This window comes from Haliotis rubra, unplaced genomic scaffold (assembly GCF_003918875.1).
Source record: "Haliotis rubra isolate DU_JTF1 unplaced genomic scaffold, ASM391887v1 Scf664, whole genome shotgun sequence".
Classification (NCBI taxonomy): domain Eukaryota; kingdom Metazoa; phylum Mollusca; class Gastropoda; order Lepetellida; family Haliotidae; genus Haliotis; species Haliotis rubra.
This window is the reverse complement of record NW_025767373.1, coordinates 316,855-340,036: the sequence shown is the minus strand read 5'-3', so window position 1 is coordinate 340,036 and position 23,182 is coordinate 316,855. Positions and strand designations below refer to the sequence as shown.

General features: G+C 39.3%; 1 protein-coding gene across 1 annotated transcript in view; it reads left to right on the top strand.

Moving 5' to 3' along the window:
• Positions 1-6,519: 6,519 nt before the first annotated feature.
• The window catches only part of LOC124257517, a 110,152-nt gene continuing 93,489 nt past the window's right edge, over positions 6,520-23,182 (top strand). Inside the window, exon 1 of the mRNA XM_046691603.1 lies at positions 6,520-6,616. Within this exon, the coding sequence (XP_046547559.1) occupies positions 6,570-6,616 (47 nt within the window). The 5' untranslated portion in view covers positions 6,520-6,569. The remainder of the gene's footprint in view (positions 6,617-23,182) is intronic.

The window sequence follows — 23,182 nt, the reverse complement described above, 5'->3', positions numbered from 1 at the left end:
TGGCCATTAGAAAACCTGCCAAGAGCGGCTCATAATACCACAACTACAAGGACTTCTTCTCTGTGGTCCTCATGACCCTTGTGGATGGAAATTACAAGTTCTTGTGGTTGGACGTTGGTGCTTACGGAAGTATTTCTGATACGCAGATCTTCAACGAGTGCGAGCTCAAGGATTGTCTTGAAGACGGGAGGTAGGATTATCTGATCCGTTCTCCTTAACCCAAGATGACGAGCGTTTGCCATGGTTTATTCTGGGAGATGATGCCTTTGGAATAAGGACCTTCTTGATGAAACCGTATGGTCATAGGACTCTCCAGAGAGACGAGAGAATCTACAACTACAGGATCAGCAGGGCCAACGGGTAGTGGAAAATGCATTTTGGAATCATGGCCTAGAGAGATCAAATCCTCCTCACCACCATGCTTCCAAGGCCTTCCGTTGTGAATGCTGTGCCTGCCTGCACAACTTGATGAGGATTCGTTATCCTAATCTCCACAATGGTATGGTGGATGAGGAAGATGAGCAACACAACGTGGTGCCAGGAGGCTGGAGACAACTTGCGCAGCTTGAAGTTGTGCAGCATGTTGCAGGAGGAAACAGAGACACCCAGGCTGGAAAGAAGCAGCGAGAGATCCGCAAGCATTACTTTAAAATCCCAGGACGAGGAGAGGCTACTGTCTCATGTACATCAGCCACTCTATCCATCTGAGAATCTATTGACTGGGAAGGGGCAAGGGTACCACGGTTAGTGGTTGATTTCTTTCCCTTCGTTCCTTTCTTCTTTGGCGGCATAGTGTTATTTCGTTTTTCAATGGTGACTTCCAAATGATATCTGAAGTTTCAGTGACAAGTGGCTACGTTTTTATGCGATTCGGTGGTGTTCTGATGACGTCAGGGCTCATTTGAAGAGCATTCGGGACGTTCTGACTGTATTCGAGGTGTATTCGATGTACATTCGAGCTGTATTCCAAGTGTAGTCGAAATATTCCGATACGTTTGAAGAGTATTCCACCTAAATTCCAGCAGCAATCGAAGTACATTCGAGGCGCATTCGGGACGTTCTGTGTGGGATTTGAAGTGGCTTGCCTTTTCGATTCTTCCTCGGATACGTTACAAGAATTGACACGAATAGTTCGGAATGGAGTAAGAAGTTTTAGAATGCAGTTCGAATTTCCAGGAATCTCCAGGAGTTTTCATTCCGACAACATTCCAGCTTACTCCGCCTCAAATGTGAAGGGGGTATAAGACGCCTAATAGTGAGGTGTTTCGTATCTCTAAGCTGTTCTGAACTGTAACATATCATATAAAGTAAATCGATTTCAGTAATAACACATACACATATACAGATTTTCACTAACTTGCTTCTGATTGACGTTGATGTGGAGAAACGCAGCATAAATACGGACGGCCTAAATAGTTATATTAGATCATAGAAAGATACGGGTCAGAAGATGCCTCTTGATAACGTGCCTCACGTGTGTCAAATTCATTTCAATTCAAATCTTTATTCTCATAAACCACATTGGTGATACAAGAGCATATATCGTAAACATATATTCAAATACAAATTCAAATTCAAGATGGTAGACAAACAAAAGAAAACAACATATTAACATTTTTCTTACAAAAGATGATAGATGAATGGTATATTTTGATAAATTTACAATGTCTCGAGGTGTGTTTGCAGATAATATTTTCGAAAACTTTGTTTTATTAAGAATAGAGGTTAGGTGAGTGGGTAAATATTTTTTCCTCAAAATATCATGTATAACGTGCCTAACGTTTGTCCCTTAGCTTGGTAAGCCATGACTTTTATCTTTTATCAGACAGACAGCCAGACTTTATTCGTATATGAGGCCATGAGGCCGAGAGTACATGGCAATACAGACTGTTTAGTGGCGTGAGCGTCTTGTGGTGGTACATTTCATGTAGTCGTTTACAAATACATATGGATGAATGAATATACACATTGAAAAATAATGTATAGTTAGTGACGTACAAACGTCTTGAGTAGCAATATAGACTTGGTGCATAAACCTGGGGGTAGTCAAATACAGAGCATAATAATGTACATAATAAAGTCGTACGATAGGGATTAAACTTATGTCTCTCTAGTCTTAAATTTGAAATATCTTTGTTATAAAAATTGCTAAACAACATTTTTGTTGGCGTTTATCTTTTATCGACTAGTGTTGATATGTCTAAGTTGTGGAGTTTCATACTTTTATCGACAAGTGTTGATATGTCTAATTTTGGGGGTTTCATACTTTTATCGACGAATGTTGATATATCTAACTTAGGGAGTTTCATACTTTTATTGACGAATGTTGATATATCTAACTTAGGGAGTTTCATACTTTTATTGACGAATGTTGATATATCTAACTTAGGGAGTTTCATACGTTTGATATATCTAAATGTTTCATACTTTTTTTCATTGACGAATGTTGATATATCTAACTTAGGGAGTTTCATACTTTTATTGACGAATGTTGATATATCTAACTTAGGGAGTTTCATACTTTTATTGACGAATGTTGATATATCTAACTTAGGGAGTTTCATACTTTTATTGACGAATGTTGATATATCTAACTTAGGGAGTTTCATACTTTTATTGACGAATGTTGATATATCTAAATTGGGGAGTTCATACTTTTATTGACGAATGTTGATATATTTAAATTGGGGAGTTCATACTTTTATTGACGAATGTTGATGTATCTAAATTGGGGAGTTTCATACTTTTATCGACGAATGTTGATATACATTTGACATCAAAAGACACTTGGGTGAGATTATCTATGTACCGTGAAACCAAGGAGTCCACAGTGCAGGTGGAAGTACCATTACTGTTTAGATTCATGTAAGGGCAGCCTCCTGACCAGTGACGTGTTAAACGCATATCAGCCCGAGTCTATATTCACCGTGTCGTGCTTCCGTTGTACTGGGCTGTTTTGTCAATTGTCCTCATCCGCGAAGTCAACGTCGTTTCCTTGGCCGTCAACCTCAGTCGTGTCAATTGATACCCAATCAATTCCTTCTGATAGGATTATGAAAGGTTCTGGTGAAGCATAACGGACAGGTAAGCCCTACGACAATAAAGATTATATTGATTTCAAATCAGTGTGCGTGAAAAATAGGATTCTTTTGGTATTTAGATTTACGTTTTGCTGCGTTAGATCACGTTTGGGGCTAAAGTGATAGTCGTGCATGGCGCCTACGTAGGTTTCCGATGAAGCTTGATTCATAATAGATCCTCGTAGTGTCTTGGCCACACGGAGAGCTTTGTGTCTATTCACAGAGGAAGGTATCCTTGGCGATATAAGGAGACTGAAGTTGATGGTGTAATGATTTTTCATTTGACGATTATGGTGATAAATGATTGCTTTTTGAAAGTTTTTATGTGATTTATTGATGTTGCTATAGTGAAGAACGTTAGAGTACCGTTAGAGCATGGATATGTTTTTGTTTTTAAAAAATACTATTTTTCGTCAGATATGCCTTGTTAAGTTTAATATTTTGTTTGTAAAATGCACAAATACTAATTTGTGAGAAAAATTGTATCAAACGTAAGGAAACATTCATTTAGAAAATGATGTCGCAGGAACGCAGTCTTTTGGTCTTCTTTGGAAGTTGTTTGCAAGTGCATAGCAAATCACATGCACAAGTCGGTGCATTTCCACAATGGTTCATCTTTCATAAGTCACCATTATAAAAACACCCAAGCACTTACACAATTGGCTTTGAAAACAGGGAGGAAAAACGGTTCGACAAGCTGAACTCCGGAGAGACTTTAGGCCGCTACAAACAGGATCAACGTCAACTGCAGTGACGAGGTACTTTGGATGTCACCGGACTGGTTGCAAGGCAACAATAGACGCGCAGTGTGCATGACCCGCCTGGACTGCCGAGGGTCGCTACTGCAGCTCAGGTCCGTTACATCCGGGTGACACCTCTGCGTGACGGACAGCGACGAGCAGCAATGAGAGCTAGATCAATTCAAGGTCCACGTGATCCCATGTCTGTCGACACCGTTCGTCGTCATCTAAGGGCAGCGTGAATCAGATGCTGGGGGCATACTGACTCATCATCTATTGTGGGCCTCACATTACTTGCTTATGCACCATCAACAGTGGCCAGAAGTTGTCTACTCAGACGAATCACGGTTCAATCATTCTGTCACCGATGGAGTGTGGAGGAGACGAAGTGATGAGTGTACCCATCTGCTGTGGTTCAGATCAACCTGTTGGAGGAGGAAACATTGTCGTGATGAGAACACGTGTACAACAGGAACCTCTATAGACTATCTCTATAGGCAAATCATAAACGACATCGGGTGGATTCGGTACACGGCGTAGACGTCGCTCCGTCTCATCCCGCACATACTCCATAGGCCAAGACAGTATACATTGTGCTGTTGAAGAAAAACCAAACAACCCTCGCAGTGTGAAGATGGGAATTATACTGTTCGAATATCAATCCTCGGCTATGACGTTGAAGAAAAGGAATTGTCACTGGTCCGCGCATCTGATAGCCCACACCTGTCAAATTGCCCTGAACAACTAAAGGGGATCTTTGACCTGCACTTAGCCCACCCAAAACAATTACGAACCACCCCAATGTGATTCTTCTCCATGACACAGGCTTGATCATAACGCTGCCCAAAACGCCTGTAGACACGTTGAGGGATATAAGCGGGATCCCCGTATGTTGAGGTGCTAGGTGTTTCAAGGGTTTTTACCCCTCCAATTGTCTCTAATTTGTGTTCCACGTTGCATCTGTAAGGGGAATTACGAAAAGAAGACATTCCACAAAACGTTTTGATAGCACGTAGATTTCAAGGAAGAAATCACATAAATACACAAACACATTTCGACACCCTTCAGTAATTGTAATTATAGTGTAATCAAGACCCAAACATGAACTTTGAGACATATAAACATAAACCTTCCCCTTTGATTATATATTGTATATGTGACGTTTGATCCTGCAAACAATCGATAGTGTAGAAATAGCAGTTAGTACATTTCATCCTGTGTATACAACCCTGGCCTATTTTCTATAATACCATTAATACCAGTGGCACATCAAGAGTGTCTTCTCCCTGACGTTTATTCACCAGGCAACTGAGTCTATGGAAGTGTATCATGCCCATGTCTAAAAAAATATGAGCTATGTGGTTTATCCACCTGATGGTATCTTTGAAAATATGGCCACGCCCATCTCTGTGTATGACTTAATTTACGTAGAAGGAAATCTAATGTACGAGTAAGGACGCTCACGATTTTAATATCATGTAATAACGTCGGTAATAATGAACCAATAATGCTATATCCATATAACCGTAGTTTGTTATATTCATTTTGATCAAAATAGTCAGCAAGTTGTGGGATACACAAATGTGTTCCAGGCGGTGTGGTAGCCTAGTGGTTAAAGCGTTTGCCCATCACGCCGAAGATCCGGGTTCGATTCCCAACATGGGTACATTTCTGTGTCCCCCGCCGTGATATTGCTGGAATATTGCTAAAAGCGGCGTAAAACAAAACTAACTCACTCACTCACTCACAAATGCGTTCCAGTAGTTCGTTATAATCGTAGTTTATTGTTCATACATAAATGAAGTTTCTACATACATATAAGTGTCATCTACACAGATGATATTTTTATTTCCTTTTAGAGCGTGGTCCTTATACTCAGTGTCTCCAATATGGAAGACACACGTGACACGGCTTTGTGTGACCTGATTTTACCAAATCATCTATGGTCCATTTACACCACAATGACAATGACAACAAAGGGGAGTTTGATTTGACCATCAAGTCAACGACCAGTAGATCGATCACCACTTACTCGATGATCTCAAAACGTACAGGTTATTCGGGTGTTAAATTAACTATCAATATTTTACGATCTACAGTAAATTCTACAGTAAAGATAGAGTTCTACATTTCTGGACATTGGTGCTGCTGAATTGGTTTCCTTGTGACTTTCTCTTACTAAAAACAATGAGGTATTCCACTATTCCTGCCTTGTTGGTTTGATTGTGTAACGCTGGATTCAGTATTGTTTCACCTGTATGACAATGGTTATCAATATTGACAATGGTTTATCAATATTAACATCATGCCAGGACTACCCAGTGAGTGACATCAGGAGCAACTGGAGACAATGATTGTCATCAACCAAAAGACCGGACCAGATCACCCGATCCCGTTAGTTGCTCATCTCGTCGGTGTTCATGAGGTCGGACAAGCATCATCATCCCCTCCCCTTACCAAGAAGCGCACCCCCTCCCCCCCTTCCAAACCATTCAAGTATTCAATGGCTTAGAGGAATAAAAGTCAAAGAGAATTCCACAGACCCGTAGGCATTTGACCTTTGTTGTACAAAATGAAATTTACCTCAATCACTCCACCCTTAAGCAAGTAGTCTCGTTTCACCAATGCTGCAATGTACACATGTTGGTGTCAGGTTCCACCGCTGACGTGGGCTTGTCAGCATTGCTGATGTGAACGATCGATCAGTGGGGATTGCGGGTAGCCATCTTGTCTAGAACTACATTGTCACATGCCTGGGAGCGGTGTGGGTGGAGTATTTGTGCACGACTCTAGCAGGTAAACTGACAACAGTTTCATAATGCGTTTGTACATTTTACTAGCTGATGCTACAAATAGTTTTCTATTTTTTCCAGCTATATGAACGTTTTATCGCGGGTGTTTACATAAACGTTTTCACATATATCGTATTTAACGAATAGTGAAAACATTTCGATTTGAGAAAATATGAAATATGTTTTTAGCATAAAATGATTGTTTATCTACTCGGCAATATTCCAACCAAATGGCGGCGGTCTGTAAATAATCGTGACTGGACCAGACAATCCAGTGATCAATATCACGAGTATCGATCTAAGCAGTTGGGATACGATATTTGTCAACCAAGTCAGTGAGCATGACCGCCCGAACCCGTTAGTCGCCTCTTACGACAGGCATGGGTTGCTGAACCAATTCTAACCCGAATCTTCACGTGTCAGAATAAAAACATAAAGAAGTGTTGATTAAAACATCTTGTACATCAGCTGATAAAGTATATATCGCATATATATTTTTGTCTGGTTCCTTACATTGCTGTATTCGTTGGAAATTCCGTGCATGCTTAATAACCTATGAACCATAATCAGACAATGTCACAAAACCAAAATCTGGCACAAGACGGAAGTTATGGAAAACTGATATTGACATGAAAACGACTACCTCCACACAATTACAATCGGTGGAATGCCCATACTAAGTTTCAAACTTTCAATATCCTTTATGATCCGTTGAAGTTCATACGTGGTAGAATAGTTCCAAAATTTAAAATGGTGAGTGGCAAGAAGTCCGTGTGACGGACAACAAAACAGGGAAGCGTCCAGGGTCATGGCACCTGCATTGGGTGTCTGAATGTCACAACTTTTGAAGTAAAATCGAGCATGCGTTTACTAGGAGGGTTTTAATGAGACGAGGGTTGTTTGATTAGGCTCACAGTATGCAAGGGCGCATTAAAGCTTTCAAAATGATTTAGGGTAGACAATGTTAAACTTTGAGGCATTAGTGACCATGATTCCCTGATGTCACCATGTTTGTTCTGAACACTTGACTTGCCTTTGTATGTGTTTGTGACGAATGCCAGCGATGAGGCAAGATAAGATTACGTATTCGCGGACATGTGGTATAAATATTTCACAGCAGAGAGAGGACCTGTGATTTTCGAAAGTTCCAGGTTCTTTGGTTCATTGTCCAACATTTACATCCGGGAACTCTCTGTGTAGCTTCTATTATCCCCATAGAAACGCCTTGTTCATACCGGCAGCTTTTCACCTGCTGGAACTAATTAATCAGCTTTAAAAACAAACCCCGCTCGTCACCATTTCAGACATAGCGACGAAAGAACCTCAAAACAATAACCACGAAAATAGTTTTTCAGAAAACAAGTATTGTTCGTTCCGCTTCCTTATCGATTGCTATACGCCAAAAAATATAATTTTAATCTTTTATTCATGACTTCTTTATCCATGCATACGAAATTAATCAGGATAATCACACACATATCTGTATGTTTTAACGGTGTAGTGGTTAGAGCGTCCGCCCGGAGAGCGGAAGGTCGCGGGTTCGATCCCCGACCGCGTCATACCAAAAGACGTTAAAATATGGTACTTGTTGGTACCTGCTTGGCGCTTGGCATTAATGGGTACAACAAGGACTGGTCGGCTCGGAGTCAGTATACTGTGTCTGAGTGGGGTATCAATGCTTCACTGCGGCATGGTATCTCAGTGGGCTAGCACTATAAAACCAGCTTCAGTCTGGGCTAGTACAAGCAGCCGCACATACACATACACACGCATGCACGTCGTCATATGAGCGAAATATTCTCAAGCACGACGTTAAACCCAATTTCACCTCACCTCACATGTATGTTTTAACGTAAAATACCAAAGAGAAACGACCGTACAACAAATGCATGTCGTCTGGGCACCGTCGCCGAAACACGACTTACCTAAGATGCAAAACACCTCTATGATACCGGTATCAAATACATAACCATCGAAAAACTATTTGATTTTTGCGTTATATTAGCCACAGTTTACTGTAAACATTAGTGGTTCGGTTGTTTCATGCGCCATATTTTGACATGAAGAGTTGCGTCCCTTGGGTGTGCCAGAAACCTAAGATTCACCATGATTATGTTGGTATGAGTTCACCAAAATAGCAAATGTCTTTGACCCGCATCAACTTGGCACGCTGTGATATATATGAAATAATGATAACCGTTACTTTAAACCAAGCCACTCACTCAAGTAAATTGTACATAGTCGGCGAAGGAGAATTAACTTGTGAAGGTTTACTGTTAGATTTTACTCTGGGAGGTTTCCATACAGCTGAAGTTTCATCCTGTCGTTAAGTGTAATACTGTAAACTACGGTTATAACGAACTCAAAGGGGCCACTATTTTAGTTCGTTACAACCGTAGTTTGTTGTACACATCGAGTAAAACATACAGCATATATCAGGAGAAAAGCCAGTTGTTACATCCGTCAATTCGTTATAAGAACGTTCGTTACAAGCGTAGTTTCCTGTACAACTATTGTCCATAACTGACATGGGAATGTTCGTGTGCAATGCTACGTTTCTGGAATATATGCCTGGAATATGCTGCAAATTCACAGGAATTATCAATCTAGTCCAGATTCACTTCCCTCTTGATGGCTTGAAGACAGTCTCGTCGAACTCATAGCATGGTGTTTGCCATCGTTCAATGAAAGATCTGAGAACATCAACTGGTGAACTCAGAGCGACCTTTCGTGAGGCCGCCTCCGTGGTGTAGTGGTTAGAGCGTCGCTCGGAGAGCGGAAGGTCGCGGGTTCGATCCCCAAAAGATGTTAAAATATGGTACTTGTTGGTCCAGGCCTAAGGCGCTCGGCATTAATGGGTACAACAAGGACTGGTCGGTTCGGAGTCAGTATAATGTGTCTGAGAGGGGTATTCATGATTAACTGCGGCATGGTATCTCAGTGGGCTAGCACTATAAAACTAGCAACAATGGTGTAGTCAACTACATAGTACAAGCAGCCACTCATATACACACATGCACGTCGTCATATGAGCAAAGTATTCTCAAGTACGACGTTAAAGCCCATTTCACCTCGCCTAACCTTTCGCGAACTTGGAATGACAAAATCGACCTTCAACAGCCAGATAACAGCATGTCGGCCTGTACGGCATTGGTTTCAAACTTGTATTCCTCACTAAACTTTGGAGTTTGGTTTTACGCTGCTTTTAGTAATATTCCAGCAACATCATGGCGGGGGACACAAGAAATGGGTCTCACACATTGTACCCTTGTGGTTATCGAACCTGGGTCTTCGGCGTGACGAGCGAACGCTTTAACCACTAGGCTACCCCACCGCTCGCTAAGCTTAAATTGGAACTGACTGACTGACTGACTGAGTTTAGTTTTACGCCGCTTTTAGCAATATTCCAGCAATATCACGGCGGGGAACACCAGAAATGGGCTTAACACATTGTGCCCATGTGGGGAATCGAACCCGGGTCTTCGGCGTGACGAGCCAACGCTTTAACCACTAGGCTACCCCACCGCCCCTAAATTGGAACTGAACCAAATAACATCCTGATTCCTATCAGTCTAAGTTTACAGTGGTGCGAGGGAATAAATTCATGCTAATTGAACAAGTACGTAGAAATTATTTTGGCATTTCAAAATCTCACATTTAATCATATAATCATTAATGCACATAGTATGTTATCTTTTATTCATAAGGAATGTCATATCTTAGAAAATGTAGTATTCTTGAGAAATGGGTTTGAAAACAAACGAAAAAATAATCTAAAGGTAATAAATTAACATTTTAGCGATTATAATTCAAACCTGGAGAACATACGTTTGCATGTTTAAGACAAAGCTAACAATGGCTTTTGTTTGGACGGGTTAAATATTGTAAAAGTTAAAACTGACATGTGTTACATAAGATCTATATTTTCAATAGCGTTAGAAACAATACATAACTGCATGATCCAGACCTTTATGTTTTGATTGCTTTTCTTTCACGGATTTATGACAGTTAGTTAACAAAGGTGTTGGTGTTATCCCTTGGTTGACTGTCGACAGTTCCATCATCTTCGTCGTCTTCATGACTGAATCCAAAAATATGTTCAGTTTAAATCCTCCTTACTCTATTCTAATGATTTGAATTTAAAAATTACAAGGATTATGGGCCGGTCGTTTGTCTTCGGAATCAAACATATGTCATTCTAATCCTCTTGCATTTTGATCCTACGGTTCGAAAAAAGTAGGCTCACTATTCTTTATCGTTTTATTAAATAGCCGTTAATGTAACCAGTCCCTACAGCTGTTGGCAACTAATAATCATTTCCCGCAATAGACAAAATCAACATTCAATAGTATGTGTTGTTTAAAAACGTCTTCCGACTTTATATTCTTTGGACATTTACCTGTAAATACAGCAAATAGCCAGTCTCGATGATCTGCGGTTTCCACTGGCGTAAAAGGCAAAATAGTGATGTTAATATTTTGAATGCATTACTGAAAGTGATAAGATGCTCGCAAAAATATGTAAACATTTCCTGCGCAAAATATCTCCGGGAAATGATCATTGTGGCGAGTTTATTGTCTCACGAAATGTGGATAAGTAAACATGTTTACGAGTTGTTGTCGTTTCCCAACAATTGTATGTGTTTATTGCTGATACTGAGGTACTTGAAGTGAATAATCGATGAACATGTAGGCCAACGTTCGCTTTTAGCACTTCACATGTGCGTTGTTACATGTTTTAAACAAAAGCTTGCAATTTATGCTGCGTACAGCTATTGAAATGTGTGCTGAAGTATGAATATGGGACTTGGCAGCTCATGGCGTAAATTCCTTAACTAATGACTACCGAACCAAGACTGTGATATACAGGAATGGGACAAAAGAGGCGGGGAACCTTGGTTGTCTTTCATAGTGGGTTGCGTCAGTGCGTGACAGTGGCATTGGTAAAATGCACAAACTGACAAAGAGGAAACTGAAATCTATCAAGTTCAATCTGTCCCAGCCAGCAGTTGTCTAAAGTATGATGCCTCTTCTCAAAAGTCAGGGCCTCCAAGAACGTAACCATTATAAGAAGCATCACTACATTCACTTTTGCATCCAAGAACTTTGATCAGGTGACATCTATAAATGGCAATTTGTTGAATTCTGCCGAAATCACTCATCAGCACTGATTTGACTAAAAAACCTGAAGATATTCATCTTTTGTGCCAGATTCTAAAGTTCCGTAACATCAAAGAAACAAATATTGATGGGCCCATCATATCATGTTTTTGTCTCAGGAATGAATCAACATCAATCCTGTCAAAACAATAGAAGTTTCAGTTTTATACACCAAGTCAAGCTAAGGAAAAACTTTATTTCTTGATCCACATCACATTTGTCACTAAACGTGATGACCTAACACAGAGGTACATATCTATCTTCAGTGTTTCAGAACGATATGATGTGGCCAGTGATTATGACTGCATACACAGCGATAATCTCATGTCGTTAAATAATTATTAAATAGCCAATTCCTTGAAGTTTTAGCTCTTTCTAGGATGAAAGTTCGAGGGTGGAGTATTGTAACTCTGAAGCCTAAAATAATATTAAGGTTGACTTTTATGTAACATAATATATTTCATGATGTTATTTCTATATATGGCTTATGTGCGTATGGAAACATGCAAATAACACAACATCAGTCTTAACGTGAACAACCACTCAAGATCCTTATTCATAAGCAGATGTGTTATGTGAAAACAGACGTCGTTAGAATGCACCATTTGGTAACATCACCCAACAGTCATTGAAACTGGCACTGAGTGTGGCCTCCATTCGCAGAACATACACCTCACGTAGTCGCGAGAATGTCGAACTGAGCACTGGATATACACCAATTAGCTATGGTTTATGTCTCATTACATGTCATTTAAAACATTTGTAAAATTCGCTTTTCTTCTGGAATTCAGTGTCCAAGTACACACATTACTGTCGCTCCCATTTCTTCTCCTCTCTTTCTTTCTTTTTGTTGCCCCCACCCGATATCTCTCTCTCTCTCTCTCTATATATATATATCTTTCTCTCTCTCTCTCCCCCCCTCTCTCTCTCCCTCCCTCCCCCTCTCTCTCTCCTCCCCTCTCTTTCTCTCTCCCTCCCTCGCTCTCTCTCTCTCCCTCCCCGAAGACCCGGGTTCGAATCCCCACATGGGTACATTGTGTGAAGCCCATTTCTGGTGTCCCCCGCCGTGATGTTGCTGGAATATTGCTAAAAGCGACGTAAAACTAAACTCAGTCAGTCAGTCTCTCCCTCCCTCTCTCTCTCTCTCCCTCCCTCCTCCTCTCTCTCTCTCTCTCTCTCTTCCTCCTCTCTCCTCCCTCCCTCTCCTCTCTCTCCCTCCCTCTCTCTCTCCCTCTCCCTCCTCCTGTCTCTCTCTCTCTCTCCCTCATGAGATATACGGGACTGTTCATATCATCACTCCATCGCAAATTTTCAGATGGGTTTTGAAACTGACGCTTTCGGAGATTGACTTATTAATTTATGAGCGGCTAACGGCATCATAAAACGCTATCGTATCAACAGAAAAAACAGTAACAGACGAAAGACATATTTTAAAGTTCAAAAGGTCAACGCCACAGAATAGTGAGTCTGGAACATATGCCGAGCCAGTTTCCATAGGGCGAATATTTCAGTCCAGTTTTGAAACCAAGGTTACAAAGGATGGAGGTTTATCTCTACCTTCAATATGGTATTGCGATTCTCCTGCGATTGTGATTCTTTTAGTCATCATATAATTAAATTAACTGTCAAGTCAGTGACGTTTCATAGATACATTACGGTAGTCTCTCTCGTCGTCTATGGTGGTTCAGTTAGAATATCATGAATGTTAGAATGTCCGTCTTTGTTCTGTTTCCAATCTTGAAGGTTCGGGTTAGAATACTGATCTTCAGTAACCAATGCTTGTCGTAGGAGGCGACTAACGGGATCGGGTGGTCAGTCTCGTTGACTTGGTTGACACATGTCATCGGTTCCCAATTGCGCAGATCGATGCTCATGCTGTTGATCACTGGATTGTCTGGTCCAGTCCGCCGCCATATGGCTGGAATATTGCTGAGTGCGGCGTCAAGCTAAACTCACTCACTCAATCCAATCTTGTACCGCCCTGAATTTTCATTCTGACATAAAATAATAAAAAGATTTTCTGATCCTAATGTTCCCAGGCACTGTGGAAATATATGCCCAAATTGATGAAAAAATGATCTTACCGTAAAAGTCACAAAATCTTTAAATAGATTGTTTCCGAAGCAAAGAAACTCGATCTACTTCATGAATTAGTTATTCAATGATCGCATTATAACATAATTTATTACCCAAGGAGTAGTGACACGTGGAACTATATAGACAGTAAACAGTTATATAAATAACAGAACAGATGCAACATATGCCATCCAATGGGAATATATGTTCCTGTAGGTAGGGAATCGTGTACATCAAGAGTAACATGATTATTTAATAGGTTAAACTATGCTACAACAAATGTGTCCCAATGATGTAAACATTTGCCAAAACACCTAAATATTGTATTAATTGATTTTACATGAAAACTCTGTCTATTTTATCACATTAACGAATTCCACCAATTTAATTTCATGCCCTGAAATAATATGTTTTAGCAATGCTGTCAAATAAGTGGACCATGTTTCCATCAATTTAAAAGGTAACTGGAATAATAGGCAGTTAACTGACATGTGAACATATTGACTACAACCTATGCACTATGGTCATACAGCACCGTATTGGACCGATTTGAAGTAAACTGATGGTGTGTGTCGTTTTAGTTTGATGATGAGGACAGGCATAATTAACGGAAGTCAACTTCGTACTCCGTACTGTACGCTGTGTGATTTGTGCCACTGCCTGCTAAAGAAGCAGTGTGTAGGGAGGGAAGCTTTCACTTTCCCCTGAATTTCGGTATGTATATCTTCATTTTCCCATGTTCTGCTGAATGCTGAACATCATGGTTTAGTTAGCATGCATTTGTTTGTATTCTCATTAGGAAATATACAAACCAATTTTCTATTGTGAGTTTAAAACATCTACGTTAGTCTCGAATTATCCATGAAAACAGATTTCATAAGACGTGAAAGGCAAAACGAATGGATAATTAGTGACACCGGGTGGTAACGGCAATCCGAAGATGCTAGAAAATGCCCTGGCAAATAATTGTCATTTTCATAATCATGTCCGAGACACATCATTCAAATTATTGTCATTCACAAAATAATGGCCGTGTCAATAAATCTAAATTATGTCAAGGAAGTTGATTAAGTTCACAGTTATTGAAATTATGACCTTCATGCAGGATGTTGCTGTGATGGCTCACTGACAACTGTCGACTATCTGGCAGATGTGTTCGGACATCAGTGTATCACTATTGATTCCTGTCAGTACCAACCACTCAGACTTAAGCTAAGCTGCAACTCCCCCACCCCTCCTGCCTACATTGTCACTCAGTAGTGTTCCTACTAATTATAACCTACCGGTTCATACAGGATGGTTCTGGCCAATTCATCTGTCCTCATATCTTTCTGTCATCACGTTCTTGTTTACCCGTCAAAAACCCCCAAAGTGAATAGTTAGTGACTTTTGACATTTGAATGCTTTTACGTAAATACTCTTTGTTTTTTTCTATCGATAATAACATATGTATATGATAGTCACGCCAGGGCTCCGAAAGTACTTTTAAATTCTCCTCATGGTTATCTTCACGCATATCTATTAACGAGTTAGTTGGTTCGTTTCATTTTCAATATCCTGACATTTTAGCCTTCTAAAATATTCTTCGTTTACTTTTTCGGACAACAAATGGTATTGATGGTCGATAGACGATAGCATTACAGAGAAACTGGTATCATCACAATTGGATAGTGATTCATAAGCACAAGCTCGGAAACCACAAGTTTCTTGATGTCAATCACTGGTCTTTCTGGTCTGGAGTCAATCATTTACAGACCGCAGTCATCCAGCTGTAATATTGCTGAGTTTGAAATACACATACATACAAACACATGATTGTTCATAATATAGTCGGAATAGTACAATTGGGTTTGCTAAATAGCAGCGATTTCATAAAGATGTGGAAAGGCTTTGATCGCTTCTATTTGGTACGTGTTGAAACCAAGCCGAAACTGAAAGGTTAATCGGGAATCAGTCCGTAAAAAGAAACATGTGCGAAAACAGCAAACAACAAAGATATACTAACAATTGTGGATGGTAGAGTAGCCTAGTGGTTAAAGTGTTCGCTCGTCACGCTGAAGACCCGGGTTCGATTCCCCACATGGGTACAATGTGTGAAGCCTATTTCTGGTGTCCCCTGCTTTGATATTGCTAAAGGCGGCATAAAGCTAACCTCACTCACTCACTTTAACAATTGTATTCTAAATTAACTAACTTCACAAATCAAAACAAGTCGATGCAAAGGTGTCTCTATGGCAGTAAACATAGTGTGGCCGTACACATTAGACGAGCAGTAACTATAGCAATATAGGCAATGAGTGCAATGCTCACCTCTCAGTAACAGTAATCGAACTTCTAATAATTATGTCTAGGTATGAGTATCTCGGGGCAGAGAGTGATAACACGAATCAGATCAGAGGCTACAGCTACATGTACATTGTAGCTCATGTGATCTCTCTTTCAGCTTGATGTGTCTGGAATAAGATCATTGTAGCTCATGTGATCTCTCTTTCAGCTTGATGTGTCTGGAATAAGATCATTGTAGCTCATGTGATACCTCTTTCAGCTTGATGATTCTGGAATAAGATCATTGTAGCTCATGTGATCCCTCTTTCAGCTTGATGTGTCTGGAATAAGATCATTGTAGCTCATGTGATCTCTCTTTCAGCTTGATGTGTCTGGAATAAGATCATTGTAGCTCATGTGATACCTCTTTCACCTTGATGATTCTGGAATAAGATCATTGTAGCTCATGTGATCCCTCTTTCAGCTTGACGTGTCTGGAATAAGATCATTGTAGCTCATGTGATACCTCTTTCAGCTTGATGATTCTGGAATAAGATCATTGTAGCTCATGTGATCCCTCTTTCAGCTTGATGTGTCTGGAATAAGATCATTGTAGCTCATGTGATCTCTCTTTCAGCTTGATGAGTCTTGAATAAGATCATTGTAGCTCATGTGATCTCTCTTTCAGCTAGATGTGTCTGCAATAAGATCATTGTAGCTCATGTGATACCTCTTTCAGCTTGATGAGTCTGGAATAAGATCATTGTAGCTCATGTGATACCTCTTTCAGCTTGATGATTCTGGAATAAGATCATTGTAGCTCATGTGATCCCTCTTTCAGCTTTATAGAACAAACTTTATGGATAACAACTTCTTTTTATTCGTGAGTGCGACGTTTCGATACAGATTCTTGTACCGTTGTCAAGCATAACGTCGCACTCACGAATAAAAAGAAGTTGAGATCCATAAAGTTTGTTCTATATTGTACTTCCCAACTTCTAAAATGCCACTCAAAGAAGTTATCCGTCCTCTTTCAGCTTGATGAGTCTGGAATAAGATCATTGTAGCTCATCTGATACCTCTTTCAGCTTAATGATTCTGGAATAAGATCATTGTAGCTCATCTGATACCTCTTTCAGCTTGATGATTCTGGAATAAGATCATTGTAGCTCATTTGATACCTCTTTCACCTTGATGATTCTGGAATAAGATCATTGTAGCTCATCTGATACCTCTTTCAGCTTGATGATTCTGGAATAAGATCATTGTAGCTCATGTGATACCTCTTTCAGCTTGATGAGTCTGGAATAAGATCATTGTAGCTCATCTGATACCTCTTTCAGCTTGATGATTCTGGAATAAGATCATTGTAGCTCATCTGATACCTCTTTCAGCTTGATGATTCTGGAATAAGATCATTGTAACTCATCTGATACCTCTTTCAGCTTGATGATTCTGGAATGATCATTGTAGCTCATCTGATACCTAAGTCTGGAATAAGATCATTGTATTGTAGCTCATGTGATCTGATACCTCTTTCAGCTTGATGATTCTGGAATAAGATCATTGTAGCTCATGTGATACCTCTTTCAGCTTGATGATTCTGGAATAAGATCATTGTAGCTCATGTGATACCTCTTTCAGCTTGATGAGTCTGGAATAAGATCATTGTAGCTCATCTGATACCTCTTTCAGCTTGATGATTCTGGAATAAGATTATTGTAGCTCATCTGATACCTCTTTCAGCTTGATGATTCTGGAATAAGATCATTGTAGCTCATGTGATCCCTCTTTCAGCTTGATGATTCTGGAATAAGATCATTGTAGCTCATGTGATACCTCTTTCAGCTTGATGAGTCTGGAATAAGATCATTGTAGCTCATCTGATACCTCTTTCAGCTTGATGATTCTGGAATAAGATTATTGTAACTCATCTGATACCTCTTTCAGCTTGATGATTCTGGAATAAGATCATTGTAGCTCATGTGATACCTCTTTCAGCTTGATGATTCTGGAATAAGATCATTGTAGCTCATGTGATACCTCTTTCAGCTTGATGATTCTGGAATAAGATCATTGTAGCTCATGTGATACCTCTTTCAGCTTGATGATTCTGGAATAAGATCATTGTAACTCATCTATACCTCTTTCAGCTTGATGATTCTGGAATACGATCATTGTAGCTCATCTGATACCTCCTTCAGCTTGATGATTCTGCAATAAGATCATTGTAGCACTTTCCAGATCATTCTGTAATATTCTGTTTGAAGCCTCATAACTCTGTCTAGTAAATATAACGCCTTAATACCTCCACAGGTACAATGTGTAACGGGCGAAACACTGTTGCTCAAGGTATAACACTGCCTTATAACATATGTTATCACAGTACTCATAAGGAATGACAGATTAACTGTACTAATATATTTCTTTTGAGTAGACTATGTAGCGCCAGGTACGGGGCAGGGTCGTTGTGTTATCTATTCACGTTTTATGATCATGTCACTCAAAGTTTCCATATTTATGAAATCCATTAATAGTTTAAACAACCATTAACTATAGTCATCATTTTAGAATTACTCCATTCTTGGAGTGAACGTCGGGGATTGTTGATTTTTGGCTTGATCAAACAGTCTTAAATAAATAGGAAATAATTCACTAAATTGAATTCGGATGCAAGTGCGCAGCGTGAAGTTTCAACTGATTAATTTAGTGTCGACAGAATCGACCAGTGAGATGACATGAAACACTGAGCTCAATATGTTAATTTCCATTCCATTCTACCATGACGAAATTGAACTCGGGCTGTTGCTTGTTAGCGAAAAAATTGAGTGTGGCGGCATGGATTGAGGTCGGTGTTTTGAGTAGATTGTAAATTTGCATTAAGGAGAGCTACACAATAATCACGTTTAAGAAACTTATGTCGCTGTATGTACTCGAACATTGATTCGTCCATCAATACACTTCACTCGCATATACGTGGGAGGCATTGAAGTGAGTATTACTTGGCAAGCATGGCTCAGAAGCCCTGCAAGGTCTGGTTCTACACCACATATCACTCCTGTGTGAAGTCACCCGGCTAAAACTGTATGACATCTTTGTCGAAGATACAGACTGCTGCAAGCTCTATGGTGGAAGCTGCGGTCCCGAACTGGACCCAACCCTAAAAAGTACGAGAATCTGTACTTTACTGAAAAAGTGTAACACCAAACATAGCATATGATGCATTTGACCACTGTCTAAAAGGCTCTGTGCATTCAAAGCTCTCTGTTGTTACTAAATTTATGATATGCTCATTGTTCATTTCTGGTCAGTCCGTCCAGATGCATTATCTGTTCAAAAAGCGTAGCGTTCCTCTGGGCTCAGTTTCTAACCCGATCTTGTTCACCCTGTATTTCGGCCCGCTTATGTGAGCTGAGGAGAGGCATGTTATGAGTTCTGCTGCTGACGGACGCTTGATTGACAGTTTCAGTGTGGCAACTGACAAAGAAAGTGTTTTAAAGGGTTAACCCTGTATCTCATGAGATTTGAAAAATGTGATAGGTCTCCTAGCAGATCTGAGGAACCGCAGCACTGACAATACCGAAAATCTCACAATCGACAACTCTGTTTCTGTTATTAATCTAGGTGTAGATATTGACTCTTGACGTGCCATGGGACATCACTTTCAGCATGACGGTAGAACCTGTGGTCATCTACATTTAACATTCAGTCCATCCGCCATCTTCTCCTCACCACAGATGCCATAGCCATCTTGTTCAGTCACTTATTCTAGCCCGCTGGAGCTGGAATCTTCTTATGAACAGCTTAAAGAGCCACAAAACATTCAGAACAAAGCTGCTCGAATCATCACTTGAAGCAGTCCACGTTCTTATTTCCTTCCCATGCTTCGTTCGGCTCAATGAAACGTGAACGCTTTGACATTGACAAACGTCTTCATGGAATGGCTCCTTATGTCGCCCAAATCTGATCTCGAGGCTTTCCCGTGCAGACTGATATTTATCCATGGGATCTATTTTCTCAAAATATAGATATAACAGATCTTCATCAACTTTTGAAATGAAGGGTAAATATGAAACAAGATAAAATATTTTAATGCCTTAATGTGCTAAGCGGCTTCAAACTGTGAGGTCTGGCTACAGCTTCTCTAAAAGTAGCTGAAGCGGTTCTTCAGACGAGGCTCATGATGTCGGTAACGTTATATTTTCATATTGTTGACAGCAGTGACACACGAGGCAGTGTGACATGAACATTAGGCACTAACAAGGAACTTCTCCCCAAACTGAAGTAAAGATGGTTTCACTCTTAATATGCTCAGATCCATCAGCTGTCTTTCCAATGCTCATGTGCACGTCACTGCGAGCAGAATTCTATTAATAACGATCAGCCAAATAGTTTCATTTCTGTTAGCTTTTGAATATACTTTTTTCACGGTAGGTATTTAACATTAAAGTAGCATGTTCATCAAGTAAACACAATATACGGCTAGTTGGTTATTGACAAAGCATGTTTAATTACAAATACACCTTACATTCCCAACTGTGGAATAGTCAATCAGTTTGATGGCATCCGAAGCGCGAGAATACTGCGCCCTTGCTGCGATCGCTGGAACATTTCTTTCCGCAAGAAGACCACATTTCATTCCGCGAGAAGCCCTTATCGCGAGTCTTTCGCATCGAGGGTACAAAAAAAGTAGTGTTCGTATTAACACAATGAGCTGACGTTTGATGTGAGTACCTGAGATATTTTTTTAAAGCAGGAGACTGAATGCAGCTGTATTTGTTAAGTGCATGGCGTCTTTCAAGCTTTTGTTGTCAGTCATCGTACCAGTACGTCAGATCATTGTTATTTCATGTAGTGTTGACAGCACTGTTCAGCGAGCGGATGAACAGGAATTGTTACGCGGGTTCATTGCTGACGACAATTGTGTCGTCCACGTGATTACTTCAGACAACAAACAGGCATTCCAATCATTTCATTTTCCATGTCAACCAAACTTTATCAAACGACCAGGTAGTTTATCACACGTCACTATGATTTACATTTACTATTGTGAGATTTCCTTTTGTGGAATGCTTCATTTTGAGGATGCTCACAAATAACCTTCAACACTGAAGAGGTTGCTGAGGACAACGATGACAACAACAATAATTATGAACGATGATGACTTGCTTTAATGAAGCAGGTTTATAGTCCAGTGATTATGAATAAACGTGCTAACGTTTTGGACGTAGAATTTCAGCATAAGATAATGATTTTCTGTTCCTTTGTCTGATAGCTGATAGCACTTTGTCTGATAGTTAATAGTACTTTGTTTGATAGTTAATAGTACTTTGTCTGATAGTTAATAGTACTTTGTCTGATAGTTAATAGTACTTTGTTTGATAGTTAATAGTACTTTGTCTGATAGTTACTTTGTCTGATAGAGTACTTTGTCTGATAGTTGATAGTACTTTGTCTGATAGTTGATAGTACTTTGTTTGATAGTTAATATAGTTGTACTTTGTCAGATAGTTGATAGTACTTTGTCTGATAGTTGATAGTACTTTGTCTGATAGTTGATAGTACTTTGTTTGATAGTTGATAGTACTTTGTCTGATAGTTAATAGTACTTTGATAGTTAATAGTACTTTGTCTGATAGTTGATAGTACTTTGTTTGATAGTTGATAGTACTTTGTTTGATTTAATAGTAGTACTTTGATAGTTAATAGTACTTTGTCTAGATAGTTGATAGTACTTTTGATGATTTGATAGTTGATAGTTGATAGTACTTTGTCTGATAGTTGATAGTACTTTGTTTGATAGTTAATAGTACTTTGATAGTTGATAGTACTTTGTTTGGTAGTTAATAGTACTTTGTCTGATAGTTGATAGTACTTTGTTTGATAGTTGATAGTACTTTGTCTGATAGTTGATAGTACTTTGTCTGATAGTTAATATAGTTAATAGTACTTTGATACTTTGTTTGATCTGATAGTTGATAGTACTTTGTCTGATAGTTAATAGTACTTTGTCTGATAGTTAATAGTTACTTTGTTTGATAGATAATAGTTAATACTTTTGTCTGATAGTTGATAGTACTGATAGTTGTACTATAGTACTTTGTCTGATAGTTAATAGTACTTTGTCTGATAGTTGATAGTACTTTGTCTGATAGTTGATAGTACTTTGTCTGATAGTTAATAGTACTTTGTCTGATAGTTAATAGTACTTTGATAGTTGATAGTACTTTTGTAGTTAATAGTACTTTGATAGTTGATAGTACTTTGTCTGATAGTTGATAGTAATTTGTTTGATAGTTAATAGTACTTTGATAGTTGATAGTACTTTGTCTGATAGTTAATAGTACTTTGATAGTTGATAGTACTTTGTCTGATAGTTAATAGTTACTTTGATAGTACTTTGAATAGTACTTTGATAGCTGATAGTACTTTGTCAATACTAATGACTCTATTTATGATACTCCGCTTTGTATTACCACATATTTTAAGCATAAGATTACTATTAATATGATTTACTCAAATTTCAAATCTAGCGTTGCACAGAGTAAAGCTCATTTAACTTTACCAAATGAGTTGCGGTAGAAAGCATCCCACATCTGATAAGACATGGGTAAGTACACATATAAAAAAGAATCATGGATAATTTATACTGTCTCAGAGCCAAAGACACAGTCTCTTCTTTACCGTGTTCAAACGATGATCTAGTTAAAGGTTAATACAGTATAAACATATCGACCAGAAGACATTAATGAATGGAATCGATAATAATTAGATTTGTTATGAAATCATTCGATACATTTCACATTGTAACCGCTATGGGTGTAATTGTATATACGTCAGTATCATTTCTTACAATGTGTTTTTATACGACTAGATTATTCATGATTGGTATGAATCCTGTCTACAATTCAAACGTTCACGTTGAAAGGCTTGTCTACCCAGGAATGTAACTGTACATGTCAGTACTGACCGAATTTAACCATGTCTCCTCACATTGCTACTGATTTGGTTCCCATACATACACTAGCGTTCGACTTGAAAACCCGGAAAAAAACCTTTTGTGAACTTGC